The sequence below is a fragment of the Hibiscus syriacus genome, unplaced genomic scaffold (genome assembly GCF_006381635.1).
Source record: "Hibiscus syriacus cultivar Baekdansim isolate YM2019G1 unplaced genomic scaffold, ASM638163v2 tig00110637_pilon, whole genome shotgun sequence".
Classification (NCBI taxonomy): domain Eukaryota; kingdom Viridiplantae; phylum Streptophyta; class Magnoliopsida; order Malvales; family Malvaceae; genus Hibiscus; species Hibiscus syriacus.
Genome location: NW_024062808.1, coordinates 1,816,752 through 1,844,114, shown reverse-complemented (window position 1 = coordinate 1,844,114; position 27,363 = coordinate 1,816,752). Strand labels below are relative to the sequence as shown.

General features: G+C 35.8%; 3 protein-coding genes across 6 annotated transcripts; all 3 read left to right on the top strand.

Moving 5' to 3' along the window:
* The first annotated feature begins 18,076 nt into the window (after window positions 1-18,076).
* LOC120136855 (phospholipase A(1) DAD1, chloroplastic-like) lies at window positions 18,077-19,156 on the top strand. The gene has a single exon (XM_039152799.1). The coding sequence runs from the start codon at window positions 18,104-18,106 to the stop codon at window positions 19,154-19,156; it is 1,053 nt and encodes a 350-aa protein (XP_039008730.1). The 5' UTR covers window positions 18,077-18,103.
* Window positions 19,157-20,320: 1,164 nt separating this feature from the next.
* On the top strand, window positions 20,321-22,386 carry LOC120136726. Of its 2 annotated transcripts, none has more exons than XM_039152685.1 (2): window positions 20,321-21,001; window positions 22,369-22,386. In XM_039152685.1, exon 1 carries the CDS (start codon window positions 20,380-20,382, stop codon window positions 20,986-20,988), a length of 609 nt encoding a protein of 202 aa, XP_039008616.1. In that variant the 5' UTR covers window positions 20,321-20,379; the 3' UTR covers window positions 20,989-21,001; window positions 22,369-22,386. The 2 variants fall into 2 exon arrangements, with proteins under 2 accessions (XP_039008616.1, XP_039008617.1); XM_039152686.1 differs by lacking the exon at window positions 22,369-22,386 and adding an exon at window positions 22,342-22,356.
* A 1,935-nt stretch (window positions 22,387-24,321) lies between these two features.
* LOC120136752 (RGG repeats nuclear RNA binding protein A-like) lies at window positions 24,322-27,058 on the top strand. 3 transcript variants are annotated; one of them, XM_039152715.1, is made up of 8 exons: window positions 24,322-24,419; window positions 24,493-24,842; window positions 25,313-25,613; window positions 25,705-25,770; window positions 25,876-25,990; window positions 26,118-26,273; window positions 26,359-26,415; window positions 26,575-27,058. In XM_039152715.1, exons 2-8 carry the CDS (start codon window positions 24,644-24,646, stop codon window positions 26,749-26,751), a joined length of 1,071 nt encoding a protein of 356 aa, XP_039008646.1. In that variant the 5' UTR covers window positions 24,322-24,419; window positions 24,493-24,643; the 3' UTR covers window positions 26,752-27,058. The 3 variants fall into 3 exon arrangements, with proteins under 3 accessions (XP_039008646.1, XP_039008647.1, XP_039008645.1); XM_039152716.1 differs by having other exon boundaries at window positions 24,352-24,419; window positions 24,510-24,842; XM_039152714.1 differs by lacking the exon at window positions 24,322-24,419 and having other exon boundaries at window positions 24,432-24,842.
* Window positions 27,059-27,363: the final 305 nt, after the last annotated feature.

Genomic DNA, 27,363 nt, shown 5'->3' with positions numbered 1-27,363 from the left:
TTCCAATTAGGTATCTGAATAGACTGGAGTAATCCTAAGAAAACCTAGTGTTCCACTTTAACCTGATGACAGACTAGACATGTAGCGACAAACTCTGACACTTCTCTTTTCATGCCCGACCACCAATACAACTAACGAAGATCCTGGTACATCATGTTACTTCTTGGGTGAGCTGAGAGTAGATTGCAATGTGCCTCAAGAATAATCTTATTATGTAATTGGGCATCAGCGGGTACACATAATCAATCCCTGAAGTAAAACACATCTCTATCATGTAACTCAAAACATGGGGCCTCACCCTAGCAAACCTGCTCAATCCGAGTCCTTAACCGGTCATCTGAGCTATACAACCTGTTGGTCTCACCTACCAATTTCAGTTAGACTCATAACTTAGCTAATAATATACCTTCATGGGTTAAACTTAAACGTGATAGGAGGGCTCGTAACTCTGTTATCGACTTCCTATTCAAGGCATTTGCTACCATATTTTCTTTAGTCGAATGATAATCTATCAAACAATCGTAGTCCTTAAGCAACTCAACCCACCTACGTTATCTCAAGTTCCACTCTTTTTACGTGAGTAGATATTTGAGGCTCTTGTGATCAGTGAAGATGTGCCACTTCTCACCAAATAGGTAATGCTGTCAAATCTTCAAGGCAAACACTACTGCTGCTAGCTCAAGTTTCTGGGTGGGGTAATTTTGCTTGTGAGGTTTAAGCTAACAGGACGCGTTAGCCATAACCTTACCCTCTTGCTCAATACACATCTGTGACTATTCACCGAAGCATTGCTGAAAACATTAAAGTCCTTACCTGATTCTAGTTGGGTCAATATTGGGGTTTGAGTCAATATGACTTTTAAATGTTCAAATATTTTTGCCACTTTTCATCCCAAACAAAGGATGCTCCCTTTTGAAGAAATTTGGTTAAAGGAGAAGCTATCATCGAGAAGCCCTAAATGAAACGATGATAGTACCTAGCTAGACCAAGGAAACTATGCACCTCTAACACATTTTTAGGTGGCTCCCACTTAACTATAGTATGAATCTTTAGAGGGTTGACTCGGATGTCGTTTGCTGACATAACATGACCTAAGAACGACACTTCTAGCAGCAAAAAATAACACTTCCCAAACTTGGCATACAACTGTCTATCTCAGATGGTTTAAAAGATGTTCCAGAGATGATGTTCATGCTCTTCTTCTAATTTGGAGTACACTAGGATGTCGTCTATAAACACTACCAATAACTGATCTAGGTACGAGTTCAAAACTTGGTTCATTAAGTCCATGAATATCACTGAGGCATTGTGAGTCTAAATGACATTACTAAGAACTCATAATGATTGTATCTTATTTTAGAAGTTATATTTTCTACAACTGTGTAACGTCCCAGATCCTGGGTTAGAAGTTTGGGCTAGCTCGAGATGGACCTTGGATTAATTTTAAACTTATAGGAAGCCTAGATCCAAAAACAAGTGAAATTGGGCTTCAATTTAGCCCAATAGAGTTTAAAAAAGGGCATTTTCAGCTTACAACCAAAGTTAGGAGGACCAAGAGTGTATTTAGACCTTGATCATAAATTAAAGCTGATTTTCCATTAAAATTGGGTGATATCATCTCCGAGCAAGTTTCATCTTTTTCTTCATTTTCTTTGTTTTCTCCTAAGCTTTCATCTTTTATATTCTTCTTATTCCTTTAAGTTGGATAGTTAAAGGAGGCATCTTGGTAGCCTTACAACTCTAGTTCTGTAACACCAAGGTAAGAAATAAATTTAACATCTTCAGAGCTTTCAATTGAGCTCTTAACTTACCATTTCACCATGGGAACCGAAAATGGGTTTTTGTGATGTTTAAGAGATTTCAAGGTTTCAGCCCGTTTTTAGTGATTTCTAGCCTTATAAAGTTTTTCTAAACCACTATTAACCTCTAAATTCAATTAGTAATCATAACTTTTCTTCTAGTTTAGTGAGAGAGGTTGGTCAAAGCTCTTAAGCAAGGGGGAATTATAAGCTCACCTTGGGTTGATCTTTGGACACTCCTAGCAATTTAGAATCATCAAGTAACTCACTCTTAACTCATCTATATCATGTGTAGATCATTTATATGATATATGATAGGATGCATGAGTTTGAGTATGTTCGTGGTAGATTTTAGTGTCTATGTGTTTCAACATTGTTAATGGATTCTTTATGACCTCTATTATCATACATAACATTTAAACATTAGTTGGGGACCTCTTTAGAGGTTTTTTTTATTATAGAAATATATGATTTTTATGCTAAAATGTTGCACTCTGTAGGTTGGGTCTTGATATTGGATAGTCGGTATCGAGACTGTTCTTTAGTCTGGGTAAAAACTCATGATTTCTGGACAATGGTGTTGATATCGAGTTAGGGGTGTTGATATCGAGTTAGGGGTATCGATATCGGGGTCATGGTCTCAAGACCACCAGGCTTGGTATCAAAACTAGGTCAGTGGTATCAATACTAAAGGGCCAATATCTATACCAACAAGTAGTTTTGGGCTAATAATTCAAATTGTAAGGGTTTAGACTCGAGGTACCCCAAACACTTCAGTATAAGACTAAATAAGTTTTTAAGCGATAACAATAGTTAATATTATAATAGTTGAAATAATAACAACTAGGATTACATAAAATTAGCCTTGTTAGACGCTTGAGAAACAACCAGGACACTCGAGTCTCTCTTAGCAGAATATGTCAGTCAGTGGATATCCAAGTCAGTGCCAAGGCACTTCAGTAGCAAACTGGGCGCAGGTGCCCCAAGACTCGACGGAGTAAGTTGGTGGGTGTATGTCTCCGATGCAACTCCGGATCTCACCCTATATACCTGAGGGTATCTCAGAATGGCTAGATAGGTATGTGAGCTCTGAGATGTAAAACCCTCAGCCACACCATGATGCCTACTCCGTAGTTAAATCAGTAGCTTGTATGTTAAGACCTATTATATTAGCTATCTCATTTAGTTAATGCATATAGTATAATATAATTATTAGTGAGACACTAAGCTCGTAAGCTCAACATTCAGAATGTGTTTCTGTTCGTAGGTTCTTAGGGGCAGATCATGGGGAGTTATTGTTACCAGACATTCTAGTGCAGCTGACCAGCATTCCAGAGACCTTTAGAGTATATCTTGAGTCATTCTTTAGAGGGCACATACTATTATGGAACCTTTATGTATTCAGTTGTAACTTTATTTGGTACTCAGTATTTGTATTTTGTGGATGTATTTTGGAAGTTCCCCATTGATTTGTAAACCCATATTATTATCAAGTTTATTTTATTACTATGGATGACTTAATTTTTTGATGATTTATAAGCAGTTTTTAAAGAAATAAATTTGGGTTACTATTTTGATAGTCCCTTTTAATATTGTAATCCATGGATCTTCGTGTCAGTCTAGATTTAAGTGTTACATATAGTGGTATCATAGCATTCAGTTTTAGTCGTTCCTAGGACCCGTATGTTAGAGTCAGTCAGTATCTGTAAATGTACATGCCTCTAGGAAGTCAAGAGTATTATCACAACTGAAATAAAAATGATGACCCATTTTTCTTTTAATTTCATATAGAACCTATAGAAGACGACCCAACATATATTTGGGATGGAATAGATGATAGTCATGCCTCACTGCCAGCAGATACCAATGAGGGATTTATCTTGGATACCTATGAGCGACATGCTCCAATATATATGGGGGTTGAGGAGGCTACCTTCTTTAAGGACCTCACCTCCGTACTTAGGTAGATCGCTAGGTCTCTCCTTACTTCGTAAATTGCACCACCTCCCCTACCAATACCCCTAGCTCAGCCAATGGCCATTCTCCATGAGTCCCCAGTAGAGTGTCTCTATAGATATAAGACCACTGAGTTTTTTGATCCAGAGGAAGACAACCATATAGCGGTCGACTAGTGGCTTAGAGAGACTCTCCATACCCTCAGACAACTTCATCTTACCCTATATAGAAATCTGGAGTGCGTCACCGCCCTTCTCAAGGGTGATGCCATAAATTAGTGGGAGACGATTCATATGGCTTAGGAGCCAGAGATGCCGATTTGTTAGCAATTCCTCTAAGAGTTTAGAAAAAAAGTATATTGAACAAACTCATATCGATGATTTGATGGAGCAGTTCCTACACCTAACTTAGTGATGGAGTATGAGTGAGAGTTTCTACAACTTAGTAAATATGCTTTAGAGTTGATTTTGATAGAAGAACACCGCTGTCACAGGTTTATATAGGGCCTTCGCTGTGACATTCTGACGCTCCTTGCAATTGACCCTTGCAGGGTATTCGCTCAATTGACCCATTAGACGAAGGCGGTAGAGAGGGTTCTAGATAGACATGCTATATAATTTAGTGAGACTATAGGATAAATTATGAAAGCTCCTGAGATAGTGAGGCCATTTCAGACTCCAGCCAAGAGAGTTAGAGACAGTCAAGGTTCGTCAAGACCTCCGGTAACGCAGTCGAGGAGGACCGAGTAGAGTTTGGGCCAAAGAGGTAGGTTTTATACTACGAGGAGACCATTGAACTTAGCCTCTTGGGGTAGCACTTGTGAGTTGACCAGTTGGTCAATGCTTGTGTATGATTTGTTTCCTTGGATTTTCATTTAATACAAATTGATCCTAATTCTATTTTTAATTTGTCTAATGCCTTAATTTGAGCATTAACTTTTAAATATTTTATTCTAGTAATGTATTATATTTATATATTAAATCCCCTAGATTTTAAAATTAATCAATTTGATCACCAAGATTAACTTTAATTCTTAATTTTTAATTAGATTTTAGTTTTAATTTAATAAATTTATTTCTCCGATCAAATTGTGACTCATGTCACAATATGATTAGAGGATTTTTTAATTTTAATTTAATTAATTTAATAAAATTTTAATTCAATCAAAAGGTGACACGTGTCACCTTTTGAATTGAAGTGAAAATGAATAAAGATGAGTTTTGAAATCTAAAGGAATCCAACTTGGGTCCTAAGCGTAACCTGCGCATGCCTTAACCATTGAGCTAATTCTCATGCTTATTAATGAGATAATACATATATTATATAACTTGTTCAAGTTTAGGAAGGAAAAAAATAAAATAACTTAATTAGATTTGAACCCAAATTGAATTAGTAATCAAGCAAACCTTAACCAATAAGCTAAATCTAATATTCATGAATAAATTATAATATATATATATATAATGATAAAAAAACGGATAAGTGAGAACTTATATATAAGCCAATTGAGAATATGACAACACTTAAATCACTAAAATAAATCTAATAGTTTATTTATAATTGATTTAATATTTTTTAACTAAATTTATTGTTTTCATATTTATTTTTTAATGATTATTTATGAAATCATCAAAAATAATTTAATATTGAAATTATAATCATAAGAAAAAATAATTAAGATTCAAATTATAATCATTCACATATAAATATAAAATAAACAACTTTAACTTTAATATATTAAATTAATTATAAATATCATATTAGATTTTTTTAGTAAATTAAGTGTTATAATATTTTCAATTGGCCTAGATTTATGTCCTCACTTGTCTATTTCTATCATTAACTATAATGTATAATATATAAAAAAGTTATTTTAATTGATTCCTATATATTAGATTTAGCCTATTGGTTAAGGCTTTGTTTGGTTACTAATTGATATTGGGTTCAAATGCAATTAAGTTATTTTAGTTTTATTTTTCTGCCTAAACTCAAACAAGTTATATAGTATCTTGATAACAAGTGTGAGAATTGACTCTACGATTAATTCTAAAATCAATGGGATTTAATCTACAAATTTGATACATGACTATAATAAAATATTTAAAGTTAATGCTCAAATTAAGACATTAGACAAATTAAAAACAAAATTTGGATTAAATTGGATTAAATGAAAATCTAAGGAAACAAATCATATACAAGTAGTTGTCAAAATGGAAGAAAACAATGCAGGGTGTCAGTGCCACAAATATGTAACTTTACAAGGACCCACAACATAATTATACCAATTTTGTTAACTCCACGTAGACACTTCCGTTAATTGTTAACGACATGTGGCTATATTGAAACTATTTAAATAATTCAATGGTCATATTGGCTCAAATTTGAAAATAGTGGTCATTTTGCAATCCAACTCATAGTTATGTGGTCATTTATAGTTTACCCGAGTAAATATATTGCCACAAGGAAAGATTAAAGGAGGACAACTATCTATTATATACATCTATCGATTGTAGAGTCTATCACCATATTGAGTCTATTATATTCATGTGAGGGATTATTGGAAAATTTTGATAATTTTAGAGCTTTGAATGAGAAATTGATCCAAACGTTGTTGAGGAAAATGTGGAACCAGCTGTTGGTTTGTACATGTGCAAACGTGCACGATGTGAGTAACGCGAATGTCCGAACTGGTCGGGCCTTACATAGGCTTGTGAATATTTTAACCCAAATTTAACATATTTTTCCTCAAATAAAGCATATCTTTTCAAAATTTGTTTTGGACTTAAAATGATAAATATTAAAAGATTCCTTTAATTCAATTAATAATTTTGAAATTTATTGTTATGATTATTGATTCTCTTTTATTTAATGTTTTATTAGGTAAAAAAATTCCAATAGTTTACACTGTGAAATCGCTATAAATATCATGTAAACTTACTAGGTTAAGACACAACTCAAACATCTCAAAAGAAAAAAAATATTTTCTTCTCCTCTAGTTTTTCGTTGATAGATGAAGGCAAGAGAATAGTTTGTGATTTCTGCAAAAGTGCAACTGCAGTTGATCATCTAATTGTTATATCTTGTGAGATAGATGACCAATGATCTCAAGCACCATAGGGGTGACTGAAAATCTGTCTTAAGAAAAATGCGTAATTGTACATCTCAACTCGTTTCTAATCGTATATTTATTTTTATACTCTTCCAGATTATTTAATAAAATATTCTTCTTTTATTTTTATCATCTCAAATTGTTATATCTTTTAACATAAAATTACATATTCACCAATTTTCTAATGATTTAGAAATAAAGACAAGGATTAAGGAAAATGGTACAACTATCATCATTTCATCTTCATCATTCTAGTGATTTAGAAAAAAAGAAAAGGAATAACGACAATGGTAAAACGATCATCATCATTGTCATATTTATCTTCATCGTTATCATCAAGTTATGATGCCACACCAAGAGATGAACATGCTAACCAGACAACGTGTAACTCAAACCTAACATGCAATATGTAAGTTCCATGTCTTTGTATAATATTTATTGATCACACACGCACTATAAGAAAATGGATATAAAAAGTTTTTCTTGCCTAACATGTCATTATCATACATGCTCATATAGATATACACGTGATTTTATGTTGGGAGTAAAACTTCTAAAATTTTAAAAGGAAATAAACATATAAAATTCTATAGGAGGAAACAGAATTATTAGTAAAAGGTATAAAAAATATTTAAAGTATATGATAATTTAAAAGTTTTAGAAGAGTAAGTGTTCCCGACAATCCCTTTCGATCTATCCCTAAATGCTCTTTAATAACGATGAGAATAATATCATTTCGTCTTCTACTTAGATTCAACTTTAATAATGAATTTAATTTTTGTATCGAATTAGTAGTTTTTTCTTGTGATAAAACAAAATGCAGACGTCAATTCAATTTCAATATACTATAATGGATTTTATTCATTTAATTTGTCAACTCCATGGAAAGTTCATACCGCATATGCAACTTCACATGATACTTTGGTCAGATGGCAATTATATTGGAAAGGAATGTAAGCTAAAAAGGCAAACTATATGCCCTATTTGTCACTAAAGTACTTTGCTTTACTTTGCGGCAATTTATGCAAAGAAACAATTGGTCTAGTGGAACAAGGCAATAGATCTCTTAAGTAAGATGAGTTCGAATCTTGACGTTTGTGAATGGAGCAAATTAGGTTGGGAGGGTCACCACTACCCTTAAATACATGATCTGGACTAAACAGTTAATAGATTGGATACCAATGATTAATTAAAAAATGACATTTTGTCACGGAAAAAAATTATAATATTTTAATGCAACAAATTACTCAGTTTTTTCGTCGAATTAATTAAGTCACTGAAAAGTAGAGAACTGTACTTTAAGGTAGATTGATCTTTCTATTGGAAAAGTTATGATAAATTAAAATTTTTGAATCATATTTTTAATAAGTAAAGATGAAGACTCAAACAATGAATTTACTGCTTCATATTTTATTTCATGAGATCTTTATAGTATTTCATACGCTCAAAATGGTTGAATGATGAATGAGAAATCGATGCTCAAAGTAGAATACTTGATAATTGTGTAAGGAAAATGAAAAACCTATACCCCACATTAGTAGGATAATAAGCATAAGAATGATTTATATACTCCAAACTCATAAGGTTAGGGGTATACTTGCATAATGTGAGTGACGTGATTGTTTGAAAGTTAAAAGCCCCAAAAATCAGAAACTTTCCATTTCTAGAAAGTTTAAACCCTTCTCCTCTCTCTCTATCTTCAATCTTTCCTCTTTCAGAAGGAAATTTTTAATCAGCATTTCTTCGTTAAATGTTGTTCCATTTTCGACACCTCCCACACCATCGTGTTCCTTGCGTCGTCCTGAGTCTATCGATGTCCATCTTGTCTCCGTTTTCACTAACGTGTGAGGGGGTAAGGAAGATCAAGTTTTTGACGTTACAAAATTGAGCTCTCAATCGTTTACCGCTATGAACCGAGCTTTGCAAGTGTCTCAAAACCCCTTAAAATGCATATATGATTTTTTTGTAATTTTTGCGACCCATAAAGGCCCCGCACACGCCCCCACGCGTCGTCGCTGCACGTGGGGAAGGTCCACCGCCTTGTGGGCTTCTAGAAGCTACCCGACCCGCCTACCTGATCCAACCCACCTGCCTGATCCGACCGTCCTGTCCTACCCGATCCAACCCGACTCAGTCCAACCCGAACCGATCAGTCGTTTATCGTTAACTGTTGATCGTCATTGACTTTTCTAAAAACCTCCATCTTAACTTTTTTTTGAAGTCCCGAGTGGGTATGGAGAGCAGGAGAGATAGAGACCGAGTTGGATGACTCAGGTATGAGATCAACAGTTGCTACCCACTAGGAGAGGAACTTTGATGCCTTGGTTGAGATAGCCAATATCGTTGAGTAGATAGAGCGAGTGGGTATGGAGAGCATGAGAGATAGAGATCGTGACTGATTAAGGATGCCTTCTGGTTTTGTTGACTCTTCTACATACCCCAACAAGAAAGGCATGGAGTCCTTTCAGAGAGTCGGTGCAAGTGTCAGGCCTGTGGCGTCAGGTTCGTTAGCTATAACGCCTTATAGTAAGGGTAGTTCTTCTGGGTTGCAACCTTTGCTGTCATGTGAGAATTGTAGGAGACGCCATTTTGGTGAATGCTGGAAGAAGTTGGGTACCTATTTTAGATGTGGTTCCGGTGACCATCTCCTGAGGGATTATCCAGAGCAAGCTCCTACAATTCAGACACCAGCTCGTACCCCCGCTCGTACTGAGAGTACAGTTCAGACTCAATAGGGGGTCATATTTAGGAGAGAGCATCAAGATCGGATAGTATAGGCTGAGCTTCCCAGAGTATGGGTCTAACAAGATCTGAGGCCAGACAGCATGGGTTGGTTTACGCTGCTAGACGTCAATAGGACAGCGATGAGCCTAATGTGATTATAGGTACTATTACTATTCATTCAATTCCATACTTTGCATTATTTGATAATGGATCTACCCATTCCTATGCATAACATTCCATTTCTGGGGGCCTTAATATTCCGGTTAAGAATACTGAGAGTTCGGTGGTAGTTCAGAGTCCTGTAGGTCAGTCCATAGAGTTAGATCGTATTTTTTAGAGGATGTCCTATAGAGATCCATGGGGAGATCTTTCTGGATGACCTGATGGATTTACCTATGGAAGTGTTTGAATTGATTCTTGACATAGATTGGTTGAGCAAGCATCGAGTTAATCTCGATTGTGAGACTAAGAGAGCTATTCTAAAGACTCCTGATAACAGGAAGAGTGTGCTTTGATAGCTGAGAGGATAATCAGGAAAGGTTCTGAGGCATTTCTTCTTATATTCTGGATGCTAGGAGTTCCCGATCTGACATTGAAGGCATCCAGACCATTAAGGAATTTCTCAATGTTTTCCCTGAAGAATTTCCTAGATTGCCACCGGATAGAGAAGTTGAGTTTGAGATTGAAGTCTATTCCAGTTCCACCCCAATTTTGATGGCTCCTTATCGTATAGTCCCAAGGTATCTTAAGGAATTGAAAGTCTAACTCTAGGAGTTGTTGGATAGGGGATTAATTTGAACCGGTGTTTCACCGTGGGGAACCCAGTTATCTTTGTTAAGAAGAAAGATGGGACATTGAGACTCTGTATTGATTACAAGAAACTGAATAAAATTACGGTTAAAAACAAATATCCCCTATTTAAGATCAATGATATGTTTGACTAGTTTCTATGGGCTTCTATCTTTTTGAAGATAGACTTGAGGTCTGGTTATTACCAACTCAATATGAAAGATTTTGATGTTCCAAAGATTGCTTTTCATACTCGATATGGTTATTACGAGTTTTTAGTGATGCCATTAATGTTAACTAATGCCCATGATGCTTTTATGGATTTGATGAATAGGTTATTTTGACCCTATCTAGACCAATTTATGGTTTTATTCATTGAAGACATACTGGTGTATTCTCGAACTGAAGCAAAACCTAATGAGCACTTGAGGATTGTTATGCAGACTCTGAGGGAACACAAGTTGTACGCCAAGTTGAGAAAGTGTGAGTTCTGACTCAGCGAAGTGACTTTTCTGGGGTATATCATTTCTACTGAGGTTATCCGAGTGGATCTGCGTAAAGTGGAGGCTATTTTGAACAGGAAACAACCCAAGAATGTCTCATAGATCCGTAGTTTCTTGGGCTTAACTGATTATTACCGTTATTTTGTCGAGAGGTTCTCCATTATTGCAGCTCCTCTAATGAAATTGTTAAGGAAAGATATTCCATTTTTCTGGTATGAGGATCAACAATCTAGCTTTGAGAAACTGAAGAATGTTCTAACTCAAGCCCCAGTGTTGATTTAGCCTGAGTCTGGGAAGAATTTTATTGTCTACAGTGATGCTTCTAACTCAGGATTATGATGTGTTTTAATTCAAGATGGGAAGGTTGGCGCTTATGCGTTACGTCAGTTAAAGCCGCATGAGTGTAACTATCCCACTCGTGATCTGGAATTAGATGTCGTGATCTTTGCTTTAAAGATCTAGAGACACTATCTCTACGGAGAAAAGTGTTATATCTATACCGATCATAAGAGTTCGAAGTATCTTCTTACTAAAAAAAAGTTGAATTTGAAACAACGTCGCTGGTTAGGGCTTCTAAAGAACTATGATTGTGAGATAGAGTATCATCCGGGTAAGGCACGTGTGGTGGCAGACGCCTTAAGCAGTAAGGCGATATCCAATCTGAGAGCCTTGTTTGTTAGTTTGAGTTTGTTTGATGACGACAGTCTGTTAGCAGAGTTACAAGTTAAACCAAATTTGGTCGAGGAGATTAAGGCCAAATAGCTCATTGATAGCTCCTTACTTCCCATTATTGAGCAAATTGAGCAGGGAACGAGCTTAGAGTATACTTTCGATGAGGATGGTATTACATGCTTTCATTGCTGTTATTATATCCTTAAAGATGATGAGTTGAGACGGGTTATTCTTGAGAATGCTCAGTTCCCGCATCTATTTCCATCAGGTAAATTTCAAGGACGAAATTTCTTTGAAGGGGGAGAGTTGTCACACCCCAAATTAGGGTTTAATTTTTTTAAATTTATTTCAAGGAATGAATTGAAATTTTAATTAAATTTAGGGACTATAGTAAAATTTTGATTAAATTTGAATTCAAATTAATAAATCAACTAAAACTGGAGGACCTATAGTGTAATTATACCATTTTTCAAATATGGGTTTAAAAGCCCCAAAAATCAAAAACTTTCCATTTATGGAAAGTTTAAACCCTTCTCATCTCTCTCTCTTCAACCCAAAAATGTAATAGACCGTAGACTAGCAGACTTGGCATTAGGAGGACAGACTACTCCTATTTTTGTACTACTGTATATCTCTATATGACATTAGTTATACTTTGGTGACATGTTTTTGTTATTGTCTTGGTATATTTGCATTAACAATTTTTTGTTTTATATATGTTTTATACAGTTTTCTGATATATATATATATATATATCGTTTGAATCTTTCTTGTGGCTTATTCCATATTATACTATTATATGGATTTTAATGTTATTTTAAATATGAAAAGAATTTTTGAATATGATATGTAACCGCCTAGAATTAGTCATAAAGTCTAAGTCAGGTATAGGGTATTACAATATCAAAAGATATGTAGGTTTTGTGATACTTTTTAGGAAGATTTAATAATGTGAAATTATAAAATATCAAAATTTATGAAGATTTAAAGCATAATGGACTTAAAAAATTGTCCATTAAACACCATAAATTGGTGATTTTTAGAAAGAATCGATTACAATTGGTTTCTTGAGATAATAACAGAGAAAATTAAAATTTTTTTTGTTAGATCTTACTATGTGAAAATAGGTATTTAAACACCATTAAATACCTATTTATTATACTAAACAGTGGTAAGGACAAGTAGAAAATGATTACAAAATAAAAGAGACAAAGATTTCACGTAGAAAACTTTAAACATGAAAAACCATAAGAAAAAAATTATTAATATAAAAAAAGAACATAAAAGGATTTATAGAAATTGACTTATTTCTAACCCTAATTCTTAGTATCTATTTATAGAGATAATTACTTGATTACAAATGAAACTTGCTTTGTAGAAATATATTTAAACTGGAATTTCTAATTCTAATCAACTTCTAATAGTATAAGTATAGTCTTATACAAATCAAATGTCTAATAATAATAAAAATCAAATTAGATTTGTCTAATTATCTTATATTTTTCACCAAACGAGTTCAAAAGAGGTGAAACCTGACATGAGCTCAAAATAAAAAAATATTAATAAACAACCTTACAGTCAAAAAAGAATCATAAAAAAAAATAATAATAAACTATGGACATCGACAAAATAAAACCCCATCAAGCATACCAAAAGGATCTTATGACCCTAGTGCGATTAGAGAAGAAAAATAGATGAAGAAGAGAAGAAATAAACAAAGAAGAGAAGAACAAGATTTAGGAAAGGAATTTTCATTCATTGATTGCCTAAGTTAACATTCTATGGCAGTACTCTATTTATTTGTTTACAGGTACCGAATCTAAAGCTTTGCTAGCTCTTGTCATTGGCTAACAACCTCAACTTTCACTGTTGGTATTAGGCTTCTCATTCTGGCCTCCTCAAGTACAAGATAAGTAAAATCCCTAAATCTTCAAATACAATCCCTAACCCTTCCTATTCGATCCCCAATTCTCCTCCTCTTCTCCGATTTCTATATCTCTTATGATCATAACAATACCCCTTCTATGAAAGGATCCTTGTCCCCAAGGATCAAAACCTAACAATTGTTCCTTACGCACAATATAGTTTACCCCAATGACGTTTTCCAACCTTAAGTTCATCCACTGCAACTGGTTGTACTTCTTCTCCCTATGTTTGTCAAACTTCATAGAAGATTGAACTTTCAACTATCCCTTATATTCAAACTTGAAAGGCTCCAATGAGGTAATGTGTTGATCTCCATATTCATTTTTCAACCAACTATCATAATTCATTATTTGCACCTTCGAGGACTCATATAACAAGTTATATGCTACTAACCCCATGCAATATAAAACAATGTATGTACCATAGACTCTTGTTGCTAGCCTTAATCCTTTTCGAAGAGAAAGTAAGGTTTGATGGTAAGGCTGAAACTTCAGGTAAATTCTGTCCTCTGTCTTTATACCTCCGTCTGTCAATTTTATTTTAGCAAAAAATTGAGATTCAAAAGTTGTTGTTTTAGTAACTAATTCCTGCTGCTTTCTTTGTTGACTTCTCATATAGTTACGACATTCCCCTTCCCTTGAAATGATTATTGTCCCCAAGGATCAAACAATTTATTCCTTACAATGATGTGCATCCCATTTTTTTCAGTCTTTGTGAAAACAATTTGCATACATAACTCATCTTTCCCGAGCAATGCCCTTGCCCGTGTAAGCACCCACTTAGTACCAATTTGATTTATTGCCTTGGATTCTAAAAATAAATCACTTGCCTCCTTGAAACCATTATTAATCCCAACAGACCTCGAATCAAGCTTTAAATAAGGAAACTTGTTCAAAGCATGAACTTCAATGCATGTTGCTCCAATATCATCCAATCTATTCTCAGACCAGAACCAACAAAAATCCATATTGCTTTCTTCTGCCTTTTGGTTATTCGTTGACCACCTATTGAGTACAAATGCCATTCGAAATCTGTTACACCTTCTTAAACCCCTAAATTCTTTTCATCTATAATTTTCAAAAGGTTTTCGATAATTTTCATATTAATCAAACCAGTATATTTCTTTTCCTTCCCCATTTCGACACATAGGACCTGTAAAATCTCCTGACGGATCCATGATTGTAGCCTTTCTGAGGCTCCACTTGTCCTCTTCGATAACTTGTATACAAGCTCCCTTATTTCATCCATGCTCAATTTACTACATTTTGATAGATCGAGTGTAACTACTTTTCTCTTAAATATTTGAATTGCTCGTGGGTTTAGTTTAATTTGTTGTTTCCTATAACCATGGCATGGGTCAAAACTAGAACCATATGAATAAACTACTCCTTTATCATCCATGAGAACAAGTTTGTGCTCAGCCCTCCATCCCGTATCATAATAAGTGGCAGTGTTCTTTCTCAACTCTTCTGGAATCTTCATTTCATTAGTCTTAAAAAGGTTAGGAGTACTTACTTGAGCATTCTTTGAATTGGTTTGCTCTTGTTCCTTGACTTCCACTAGATTGTCAAGAACACGAGCTGCTACACCTTCACGTAGCAACCCAATAAGAATATGCTCAAATCCAATATAGTTATGGTCAAGTTGGTGGGCTTCTTTCAACGAGTTCCAAAATATATTTGGCAGGAAGAGTAAATGGAATCTCCACAGCAACAAAACCACATCCCTTCCTGTCCTTGATGGTGGAATGAAGATTTGTGATTTTCAAAGAAACTTGGTGGTGCAAACTCCCATGATGGTTTTGACAGAGGTAATGAACATGGTATTTTAAAGAAATTGAAGGTTGTCGCAATTTGGTCCCTACAAACTGAGTTTGCATATTAACATCCACGCTCACCACACCATTATCACTTTTGTTTTCAATATCTATAACTTCCTCAAACTGTACAAGCCTTTTACCAAATACAAGACATATGTCATCTTCAACATGGTTCTTTATAGTCTCAATGGCATTGAAAGAACCTATACTCACTGTTTCATCATATTGAAAATCAAGTTCCTTATAACTTTGATATGTTTGGTCTCCAATATTTTTTACTTTTGATGTTGGCAATTTATCGAACACTTGGGAATCATCATGTTTTTGCTCACACTTTTTACCAGTCAGAATCTATAATATGTGCTCCACCTCTCTCTACTGCAACGCCATTTTGGATTCCAACATACTCAACCGACTGTCTTGCTTTTACCACCATTTAGGAGGGGTGGACTCATCAGCTGTTTGCTTGACCAACTTTGTTAAGTACTCCATCTGCTGTTGAATCGCAGAAAAAATAGAGGATTCAGCCATTGTTTTGCCAGGATTTGTGGCTCTGGATAACATTTGTTATGACCCTAGTGCGATTAGAGAAAAAAAATAGACGAAGAAGAGAAGAGATAGACAAATAAGAGTAGAACAAGATTTTAGGAAATGATTTTTTCATTCATTGATTGCCTAAGTTAACATTATATGCCAGCACTCTATTTATTTGTTTACAGGTACCCAATCTAAAGCTTTGTCAGTTGTTATCCTTGGGTAACAACCTCAACTTTCACTGATGATATTGGGCTTCTTATTCTTGCCTCCTCACGTGTAGGGTAAGTAAAATGCCCAAATCTTCAAATACAATTCCTAACCCTTACTCTTCGATCCCCAATTCTCCTCGTCTTCTCCGATTTCTATATCTTTCATGATCATGACAAAGGAATCAATGGAATGCATACATATATAAAAATGGAACAACCGAGGACAAAAGGAAAATGGGTGAGCAAGGAGGGCTGACTGACTCTTGATGATATCAGGTGTAAGCAAAATTCGACTAATATTTGACTAAGGGAAATAACAAAATTATCCCTAAAATGTGATTGATATTTTTGACTAATTCGTTTTGATAGGTGTAAAAGAGTGAGACATATAAGGGTAAAGAATGAAATATAAGTGTTGTTATTTGTTGTCTTTTCTAATATGACATTTTGAATGAGACAATTTTAAAAATCAAAATAGAGATATTTAGTGGGACTGGGGGAGTATTATAAATTTTTTTTTATAATTTTAGATTGAATTTGACTTATTAAATAATATTATAATTTGAAAATGATGAATATTTATATATGTATATCTTATATGATTAGAGAAAGTCAATAAATTTAATCTAGTTCACACCATAATATTATAAGTAACTATAACTAAATATTTGTCTAAAAACTCGAACAACTGGACTCGATAAAATTTGAAATAAAATTTGAGTCATAAAATATGATTCATCAATTCAAATAGTTTGGTTTTTTTACTCAATTCAACTTGATTGAATGTTGACCCCTATCCTTGAAAGGAACTTTTTTCTCATTCTTCGATACACCTAATTTTGGGGCTTGCTAGTAGAGGTGTAAATAAACAGAGCGTTTGGTGAACTGTTTGTAAAACGTTCGTTTATATTCGTTCATTATGCTAAATAAACGAGTATGAACAAAAATATTTATATTCATTTAATAAACAAACGAACACGAACAGAGATGTGTTTGGTTCATTTATGTTCACGAATAAGCTTATTTATGAGCTTATTTATTAGCTCGTTTATCGACTCATTCATTTATGTTCATGAACAAACTCGTTCATACAGTTCTCTTTTTCCTTTTATTTTTTTAAATTTTAAATATTTGTGAAAGTAGGGACTAAATTGAACACATGGTAAAAGTTGAAATTTAAACTATGAACTTTAAACAGTTTAAGCACTAGCGGCATAATTTTATCATTTTTATCTTGCAAATGAAAGGGTAAAACTAAAATTTGAATATATACGAACGATAAATGAACATTAAACGAATATGTTCATGAACGCTGACGGAACATGTTCGTGAACATTAAACAAACATATTTGCGAATAATAAATAAACAAATACAAACACATTAAAAAATAAATAAATCAATAATAACAAGATACTAAAAATTTAAACGAACACAAATAGAACATAAACACCTTATTGAACACGAACATAACCTTATTAGTTTAAATTCGATATCTTTTACACCCTACTTGCTGGATTGTGACTAGGTATAAGTTGTTAGTATTAAACCCACGTGGGCAGAAGAGTCAAAAACTCTCATGGTCGGAAAGAGGGAGATACAATTTTCATTTCCTTGAGTGTGGGTCCCTATTGAAATATTGTTCACTTTATTTTCATAAATTGGCCAAATCTCAATCATCATCACAATCAAGACTCACCTATATTTATTGGAAACCCCACGGCCGTTTTTCCCGTTAGTTTTCATCCTACCAAGTTTATGCCATGTAAGTTCCCACCTTCACTGTCTCTCCGCTTGTACCAACCACCGCCGTCCACGACTGTACCACCCTCTCCTCCTCCTATAAAACCCCACCATTTGACCTTGAGATAGACAGCATAAACATTAAGCTTTCTTCTCCAATATGAGAGTTGCTGCCATTGCTGTTACTTTCAACACATTCACTTCCCCTACTAAACACAGTCTTACCCAGATTCCTCTCAGGCTCACCAATCATGGGCAGCAAGAGCTTTCATGGAGTCATTTGAATCATTCTAACTCGGACAAACTCGCCAAGAGTTGGATGGAGTATCAAGGGATCAACAACTGGAAAGGCTTGCTCGATCCGCTCGACGATGTTCTACGAAGTGAGATTCTGAGGTACGGACAGTTCGTGGAAGCGGCGTATCGTGCTTTCGATTTTGACGACACTTCGCCGACTTTCGGGTCGTGTAAGTTCTCCAAGAACTCGCTGCTGACTCGGGCTTGCGTTAGGGAGACCGGTTATAAACCGACCAAGAACCTGCGTGCGACGTGTGGGATTCAGTTGCCGGATTGGATAGACCGGGGGCCGAGTTGGGTTTCTACTCGGTCGACCTGGATCGGTTACGTGTCGGTGTGTCAGGACAAGTCCGAGATCGCCAGGTTAGGTAGGCGTGACGTGGTGATCGCCTTCCGGGGTACAGCCACGTTCTTGGAGTGGGTCGAGAATCTACGCGCCACGCTAACCGATGTGGGTGGTCGTGACGGTGCCTGTGGGGCAATGGTGGTAACCGGGTTCTGGAGCCTCTACACTTCCGGGAACACCACGTGCCCCAGCTTGCAGCAAATGGTGAGGGAGGAGATCGGGCGAGTAGTCGAAACGTACGACGACGAACCCTTAAGCTTGACCGTAACCGGACACAGTCTCGGCGCAGCTCTAGCTATACTCGCCGCGCACGACATAAACTCGAACTTTAACAATGCACCGTCGATCACCGTCATATCGTTCGGCGGACCACGAGTCGGGAACCAAAGCTTCAGATGCCAACTAGAGAAAAGCGGGACGAAGATTCTACGTATAGTAAACTCCGATGATCTCATAACGAAAGTACCGGGCTTCGTGGTGGATAACAACGACATAAAGATCAATTCGGCGGTGTTTCCGAGCTGGGCTCAGAGGCACGTGGAAGATGCGCAGTTAGTTTACGTCGATGTAGGGCAAGAGCTGAGACTAAGCAGCAGGGTGTGCCCGCACCTGAGCAAAGGAGGCGTGGCCACATCTCACGAACTCGGCACGTATATGGAATTAGTAAATGGTTTTGTTAGTTCAAATTGTCCATTTCGGGGCACTACCAGTAGAGGTTTTTTTTATTAAATAGAGAATATGTAGAATTAGATACTGAAAAGTGAAGATAATAACCTATTAGCTAGGCATTGTACATGAAAAAAAAATTTATTAATTAAGGGTGTCATTATAAAAAAAAACCCTACAAATTCATTTTTTTTGAAAAGTACCCCTAAGAAAAAATGTTAGAAAAATACCCTCAAACTACACACATATGACTAACTCGCGTCTTGGGAAATGCGAGAAAAGGCCTCGACTTGTCAAAGTGTGATGTACGTCCAACGTGGACGACCTTTTCAGAGAGTGCAATTTAATATCATGAGATATCGACACTTTATCGCATTCGCATAAGATTTAAAATTTAAAATTTCAAAAGATTTTCGAACCTCACGCTTCATAGAACGCGTGGTACCTTTAACCTCGCTTATGGGGTGGTGTGAGGACAGCTATAAATAGGCCCCCCAAAACCAAAATTCTCACACCATTCTCCAAAAAAAAATCTCTCACATATTTTCTCTATGTTATTATTATGGCGGGAACACTAAGGCTTGATCATAGGCATGTATGAGATTATTAGCGGATAAAACTGGAGGTAATTTTTATTTATTTATTTATTTGAAGGGGTATGAACGTTCGTTGGTGTGTTATATCAACCATTTCCTGAGCCCTCATGTCGATATAGTTGGTGGTACGAAGTTGCATCTTCCATTGATAAACGCGTTGTTAGAATGGTAGAGACCGGAGACGCACACGTTTCATTTTCCTTGTGGGGAGGCGACTATTACCCTTGAAGATGTCGCATTCCATCTTGGACTACATGTTGACAAAAATTCTATTACCGGTATTGCCCATAGGCACTAGAGCGGCTTGTGTGCATAACTGCTCGGAAGTTCTTTGACAAGTGACGATATGGATGAAGGAAGATCTACATTCAATTTTTGGACGACAATTTTTTGGAGTCACCTGTTTGATGTTGCTCCAGAAATTAAATAGGTAATTTATGAAATCAATGTTTATTTATTTATAATATTAAAATTTTATTTTAGTTTATGTTATTGTAATTTTTTTACGATAAATTTAAAATTTATTCGTCCCATTTTTATTTTGTTGCAATTTACTCATGCTCATATTTTACAAGTTATTAATAGGGATCTTGATGCTTGATAAATCCCAGAACAAATACATATGATGTGGCATCTACGCGTTTCTCTTCACAACAGAGCCGAAAATTAGGGCTTCGAACTTCAATCTCAATGGGACGAGAGCTGGACCCAGAGATATGCGCTTGCATTCTCGAATTCCTTGTCCATAAATCACCCGACGATATGTTGTTGAAGAAACTCATCCGAGTTTTCCCGCCTCTTAACCCCTCTCCGCGCTTGAAGAAATCACTACTACTCCGTTCTATCCAAAACGTGATCACCGCAGGAGAGATTCCCGAGAAGCTACTCGACTATTTAGAGATGATATCGCGCATCGAAACTAAGCAAAGGGTCCCGATTCCCGACTCCATGAGGGATGCTTATTGCGCCGTCGCAATGGACTGCACCACCAAGTTTTTGGCCGGGTCCCCTGATTCGACTGTATTGTATTCTGATGCCGTGAACAGAATCTGGAGGGGTCGGATTGAGAATCTGGAAAGATCCGAGGCATCCGGTTTGGTTTCCAAGAGACTGAGGAACCTTCGGCGTCAAGTTGAAGCTGCCTTTGGGGACGAGGAAGTGGTCCGCCGTTTAGTCGCAATCAATACTCGAGCCGACGCCTTCTTCAGCCTCAGGCTTTATTTACGCGAAGCGGTTGCCACGATGGGGCCGCCTCTCCTTGAAAGAGCATGGTTGGGGTTCACAGTGGGACAAAGTTGAAATTCTTCGGAAGGTAAATTTGCTTATTAGTCCACTTTGTATATATGTATGTATTATGGCTGAACCCATTTCCAAATATCATTTTGGAGTCACATCGTCTGCTACTACTTGGATGTGGATTTTGTATTTAAACCTATGGTAAATGATATGATGTGGGAAACTTTTAAGCTTTAAATCGACATGAAACATACTGTGTCTGAGTGCATGAGAGCCATAATTAGGAGTCTTGAAGAATCTTACTTAGCAATATGGTTAAACTTGTTGGCAAAGCCTATTATAATCAGGCGATGTACCGACGAATTTCGGGGTGCGGTGGGAGCATTTCACTCTCATGGAGGCTCCCTTGGCATTAACAGTGACAGACACGGTTAAAGGCAATGTCTTGTTCATGACCAAAACTTTCTGTGCTCTATGTGAAAATCATTGCCTCTTAGAAAGCAAACAATCCGGGAATCAGAATTTTAGTCTATCTCCATAGGCAAACTAGATTCTATTCTACCAGTTGTAAACCTGCATTTGAGCATTCACCTATTAGTTGAAAAGCAACAAAATAGAAGTTACCTTATTTTGTTTGTGGGACAGCAAGGGAAATGTAGTGACTTGGTTATATAATAAGATAGGAACAAAACGGAAACTGTCAGACGAAAACAGAACTAATAGATAGGGTTGGTCTCGACGGAAGCAGCTTGTATAAGATTTTTGTTTGCAGATTATACCATCATACAAACTTGGGTAGAGATACCTAACATAATTTCTGTGTTGTCCCGTTGTAATACCGTCCCCGATACAAGTAGTGTTTCATCTTTGAAACTTCTTAAAAACTTTGCCTAGTGTTACAGCCGGATTGATTTCTCTATCACATATAAAATGGCTGTCCCTTGTTTCCACATGTAGGGGAAGGTAAGATAGTAGGCTGCCCCCACATTAGGTTGAGAGCAGCTTCCGTAGGAGACCTCCAAATTATAAAATGCTCTCCATGAGACTCAATCCCACGACTTCAAGGTTAAGAACATTTTAACAAAGGTAAAGTTTTAGAAAGAATGCACAAATAGGAAGAGAAACAAAGTCGAATATGCTAATTCATCTGTGCTGAAATTGCCACTTTTTTCCTTGCAAGAATTCAGACAATTTCCTTTAGTTTGACAATTGAAGATAGACCTCCCATGTATTTACACATCCCAAAAAACCCTCAAAGTAAAAACAACAATTACCGCCTCACCGGACTCTTGCAAGTTTCTATCTCACCCGAGAAACCACTGGAAAGCCTATTTGGAGATTATTCAGAGTCGGAGTTCAAGTCACCTCCATGCTTTGGCATGCCTCTGCATTTCATCTTCCTCACTCCTCTGGCAGGCTGCAAGCTGTGATTTCTTTTTTCAGCAAGGGGATACCCGAGCATCCAGAACCGGACCATGGTCAGGTTCCAAATCGGGCGGTACTATATCAACCAGAGTTAGGGGTGTAAACGACCAAAGCGTGCAGTGAACTGTTTATGAATCAATCGTACAAAATATTTTTTATGTTCATTTAATAAACAAATACATAAAAAAGTTGTCTCCGGTTCATTTATGTTCACCAACGAACTCGTTTATTGACTTGTTTATTTATGTCAATGGACAAGCACGTTTACATGATTCTCCTTTTCATTTTACTTATTTTATGTTTTCAATATTGATGAATGTTGGGTCTAAATTAAACACATGGTAAAAATTAAAATAAAAATGTGAATTTTAAAGAGTTTAAACACTAGTAGCATAATTTTAATATAATTTAAATTATTTATGATTGATTGAGTCTTAATTCGATTAATAATATAATATGTAGGACATAAGTTCGAACATATTTTTTTTAAAAGATCTAGATCTAAACTCATACACACATGTAGACTACGTTGCTTAAAATCGGATCATCTAGAGAGAATAATATATTTTTTTTATCATTATGACTCCTCCAAAGTTCAAATTCAAAATACTTAAATATAAAAAATTTTCTAATTTAGAGGTATAAAACTCTTGGCTACATAACACAATTAGAAGTAGATTCTACTTGTTTCACCAATTCTGTTTTCCAAATCATTCAATGTAGTAACAACTGAATCTCTTATTCCTTATCTTATAACTTGTACTCAATGGAAAAGGGAAATTATTCCAATTGAAAGGAAAAAATATAATAAAAAATAGGGTGAATTACGCATTTAGTATCTAAACTATCAGTTTTGGTCTATTTTAATACTTTAACTTTCAATTTTTTTTCATAACCATACCTGAAGTTTAGATTTTGTTTTGTTTTAGTAACTATCCGTTAAAAAAGTTAGTTTTTGTTTCATTTTAGTACATCGTTCAAAATTTAACGTTAGATTTTACATTTTTTTGAAAGTTTAGACATTAAAACGAACTAAAATTGATAGTTTAGATACTAAACACATTAAGTTTTTAATGACAGATACTAAAATAAAATAAAAACTAGATATGATTTTGAATTTTTTTTAAAAGTTTAGGTATTAAAACAGACCAAAACTGATGTAGTTTTGAAATCATTTGAAAGTTTAGGTACTAAATACGCAGCTTACCCTAAGAGTGTGTTTGATTCACGGAATGAAAGATTACCAGTGGGAATAAAAGATTACTATGGAATAGGATTAATGAGAATGTTGTATTTTGTATTTGGTTGGTTTAGTAGGAATGTAAGATTACTGTGTTTGGTTAAAGGAATAAAAGATTATTGGAATGTATATTTTACCAAATTGTTCTTATTATATATTTGTTTTTTAACAAGTTGAATTCTACTATAATATTACAATAATTAATTTATATATTTTCTTTAAAAAATTTAAATTCATAATTTTTTTTACAAAATTAAAAAGATAAATTGGTTTAATGAAAGGGTAAAATTTTATTTTAACCCCTGAACTTCATATAAAATTTTAATTATAGATTTTTTTATAAACCTAAAATTATTTAAGGATAAATTTGTAATTTAACATTCGTAGAATTTTTATTATTCAACGACAGAAGAATGATATTTTTGAAAAAAAAATTAAAGACATTTTAGTCCAAAATATCGATAATCTAATAATACCTAAGGGAATAAGTAATCACATTCCGGTAATATATTCTAAAAAAAATCACTGTTGATAATAAAATATTACTAAAAATAAAATTACCGATCAATAAAACAAAAAAAAATTGACTATTTCGTTCCTCCGATAATACAACATTCATTGAGTTAAACGGGGCCTAAAAATTGATGGAAATGTCGGATCCATCTCATGATGGCATATTCGTAAATCCGGGGAAAGCTTAGTCCAAGAATTGGAAGCCACCCTCCCCCAACAACTCTCCACTTTCGAGTCCTCAACTAGTGATAATATTATAATCTCTATGGAGTGAGCTTCCTACACGCAACTGCAGATACATTTTCATAGAGATTAGGTTTCTCTCTCTTTTCTTTTTTGTGGTTAGGTTTCTTTCTCTCTCTTAACTTCATTTTTCCTTTTTTTTACAGATCTATTTTATTTGAAGGTTCGTTTCATTTCATTATAAGGAAAATCTCAATGGAGGTTTCGTTGTAGTGATAAAGCAAAGATCATATCTTTGGGAGGAGAAAGAAAGGGTTTGGAGGGGGTTTGGTTTGGGTTCATTTTTTAATTTGAGAGATGACGAGCTTGAACCCTTTTGGTTTGTTGGGTGATGATGATACCGGGGAACTATCATTGTTGATCGCTGCTCAGCAAAAGGCGGCTTCCGTCGCCGCCCCAAAGAAGGGGCCGGCTCAGTCTCAGGTTAAGACACAGCCTGCTGCTCAGAGTAAACAAGCTAAGCTTCCCTCCAAACCTCTTCCTCCCGCTCAGGCCGGTAAGTTTTTCCTTAATAAAAATGTTACTCTCTTTTTTCTTTCATTAATTTTGCTGAAATTATTATTTTATTACATATTAACTGTATGCGTTAAGTTTAAGTTACTTCGTTTCAATGGTCTTAGCTCTGTGCAGGGACGGAGGCATGATTTTGTTAGGGTTTGGCGAATTTCTAGAATTTAAGGAGACGAGTTTATAAAATTCTACTGGCGAAAATGGATTATCGATAGAAAATACAAAAAAAATATCTTAAATATATGATAATTTGAAATTTTTTTGAGTTTGTTTATGTTAATTATGTTTGGGTTTTAGGTCTGGTAAATAGAATGTCGAGTCTGATTTGTTGCTGTTACTATCCAATGATGTTCTGTCGATAGGGTTCTATTTCTGGTTTCTTGAGCTGTGTTCAAATAGGTGCTATTGACTTTTTGAGGCTTCACACTGACGTGTGCATTTTGGTCTTTTTGGAAGTGAGGGAGGCAAAGAATGAAACTGCAGGAGGCAGAAGTCGTGATGGACGCGGATATGGGCGTGGTGGATACAGACGTGATTTTGCAAATGACGAGAACTCTTTCAGCGATATTGGTGCACATGCCGGTCAAGGTGCACCTGAAGATGGAGTGAGTGGGAAACCCTCTGGTAGGCGTGGTGGCGGCTATGGTGGTCCTCGACCTAACCGTGGTAGCCGCTCTGGTGGTTTTAATAACGGGGAAGTTGGAGATGGTGAGCGACCTCGCAGGTTGTATGAATGCCATAGTGGGACTGGACGCGGGTAAAAAGAAATGTTTTTGCTTTGATTTTAGATTCGACGTTTCATTTAAAGCTTGAGACATGCATTTTTTTTTTCTTGTTCCTGCCTGCAGAAATGATCTCAAACGTGAAGGCTCTGGTCGTGGAAATTGGGGAAGTAAAACTGATGAATTTGCTCGGTGAGTTAGTTATCTTTAGTGGTTATGATCCCGGCCTTAAATGCTATGGTAAAATCAAATGAATTTAATCAGTTGCTTTTGTTCTTCTGTTTCTGACTTGCTCAGGGTGACTGAAGAAGACAATGACGGTGAGAAGAATTTAGGTGATGAAAAACCAGCCGGAAATGCTAACGAGGAAAATCCTACCGATGAACCTGAAGAAAAAGAACCCGAGGAAAAGGTAGATTCCCCCGACTTCTCGTCATTTTTAGATAGTTATTAGTGTGTTCAACCTTTGCTAACTGTAAACTGAAGCTACTAATAATGGACGTTACTTTGTACAACTGTCAATGTCGCTATTTTAATAGGAGATGACTCTCGAGGAGTATGAGAAGGTGCTGGAAGAGAAGAGGAAGGCTCTCCTGGCTCTTAAGACCGAGGGAAGAAAAGTAGATGCCAAGGAGTTTGAGTCTATGCAGCAGCTCTCAAACAAGAAGAGTAATGATGAGGTCTTCATCAAATTGGTGAGGTCGGGAAGTCCAGTTAATGACTGTCCTATTAGTCGCAAATATGTATTATCTATATGTTCCTCGTAATTGTCTTATACAGGGCTCGGATAAGGATAGGAGAAAAGAGGCTTATGAGAAGGACGAGAGAGCAAAAAAGGTATTTTACTTCTGTTTATCGACCTGCATGTCTGACTTATGTGCTGCTTTCTTTTTCTGGTTTTAGCATTTTGCTATTCTGTCTCGAGATTTGCTTAATGTCTTTACGGCTTATACCGGTTACTTATCCTCGTATGCTGATGTGTGGTGCTGGTGGCAGTCGGTCAGCATTAATGAATTTTTTAAGCCTGCTGAAGGGGGGAAGTACTACAACCCTAGTGGTCGTGGATGTGGTCGTGGTTCAAGAGGTTTCGGTGGAGAAAGTGCAGCTAGTAACAATGAGGCAGCACCTTCCATTCAAGACCCAGGGCAGTTCCCAACTTTGGGGGGCAAGTGAGATTTCTCTAAAACTCGACATACGATCTCTCCGTGTTGGTTTGTTTAAATTTTGGGCAGGGAAATGTGCTTCTAATAATCTGTTGCCAAAGGATTTCATGTTTAAAAGATGTACATTTTGTTTTGTTGTAATGCCCCCATTGTTATGGTGTGTTATGTCTCATAAGAAAAATGGGAGCCATGTGACTATAAATTAGTAAGTTGCACCTTTTGTTTTGAGAATAGATGGAACTATCTGCTACTTACATTGGATATAGTAGCAATTTAAGGGAAGCAATTGCTGTGATTAGTAATCTGTTCTTATGCCATTGCTGTATTCTTCATGTAGCCATAGGCTTTGAATTTATCAAGCAAATAGGGTCGATGGCATTATAGTGTAAATAAGCATGGAAAGGCAATGTGTTGGTAAGTACCCGGGAACCTTATTTGGGGTTCACGGCAACCAACACATTTGATACGAAGAATATTGCTTTACTTGCAATCTTTAATGGAGATTGATTCACTCATACATTAAGAATCTAATGTACATTCTTTTGGTATACTTTTAAGTGTTTAGATGAAAAATAATTTACTTTAGATACTTAATTGTTTAAATAATTTGATTAACTAAGTT

Excerpts from the sequence above, each read along its gene's own strand:
- LOC120136855 (XM_039152799.1), top strand. The coding sequence starts at position 18,104 with ATGGAGTATCAAGGGATCAACAACTGGAAAGGCTTGCTCGATCCGCTC.
- LOC120136726 (XM_039152685.1), top strand. The coding sequence starts at position 20,380 with ATGGGACGAGAGCTGGACCCAGAGATATGCGCTTGCATTCTCGAATTC.
- LOC120136752 (XM_039152715.1), top strand. The coding sequence starts at position 24,644 with ATGACGAGCTTGAACCCTTTTGGTTTGTTGGGTGATGATGATACCGGG. Across the intron at positions 25,614-25,704 it reads CATAGTGGGACTGGACGCGG|AAATGATCTCAAACGTGAAG; the intron begins GTAAAAAGAAAT and ends TCCTGCCTGCAG. Across the intron at positions 25,991-26,117 it reads AAAAAGAACCCGAGGAAAAG|GAGATGACTCTCGAGGAGTA; the intron begins GTAGATTCCCCC and ends CTATTTTAATAG.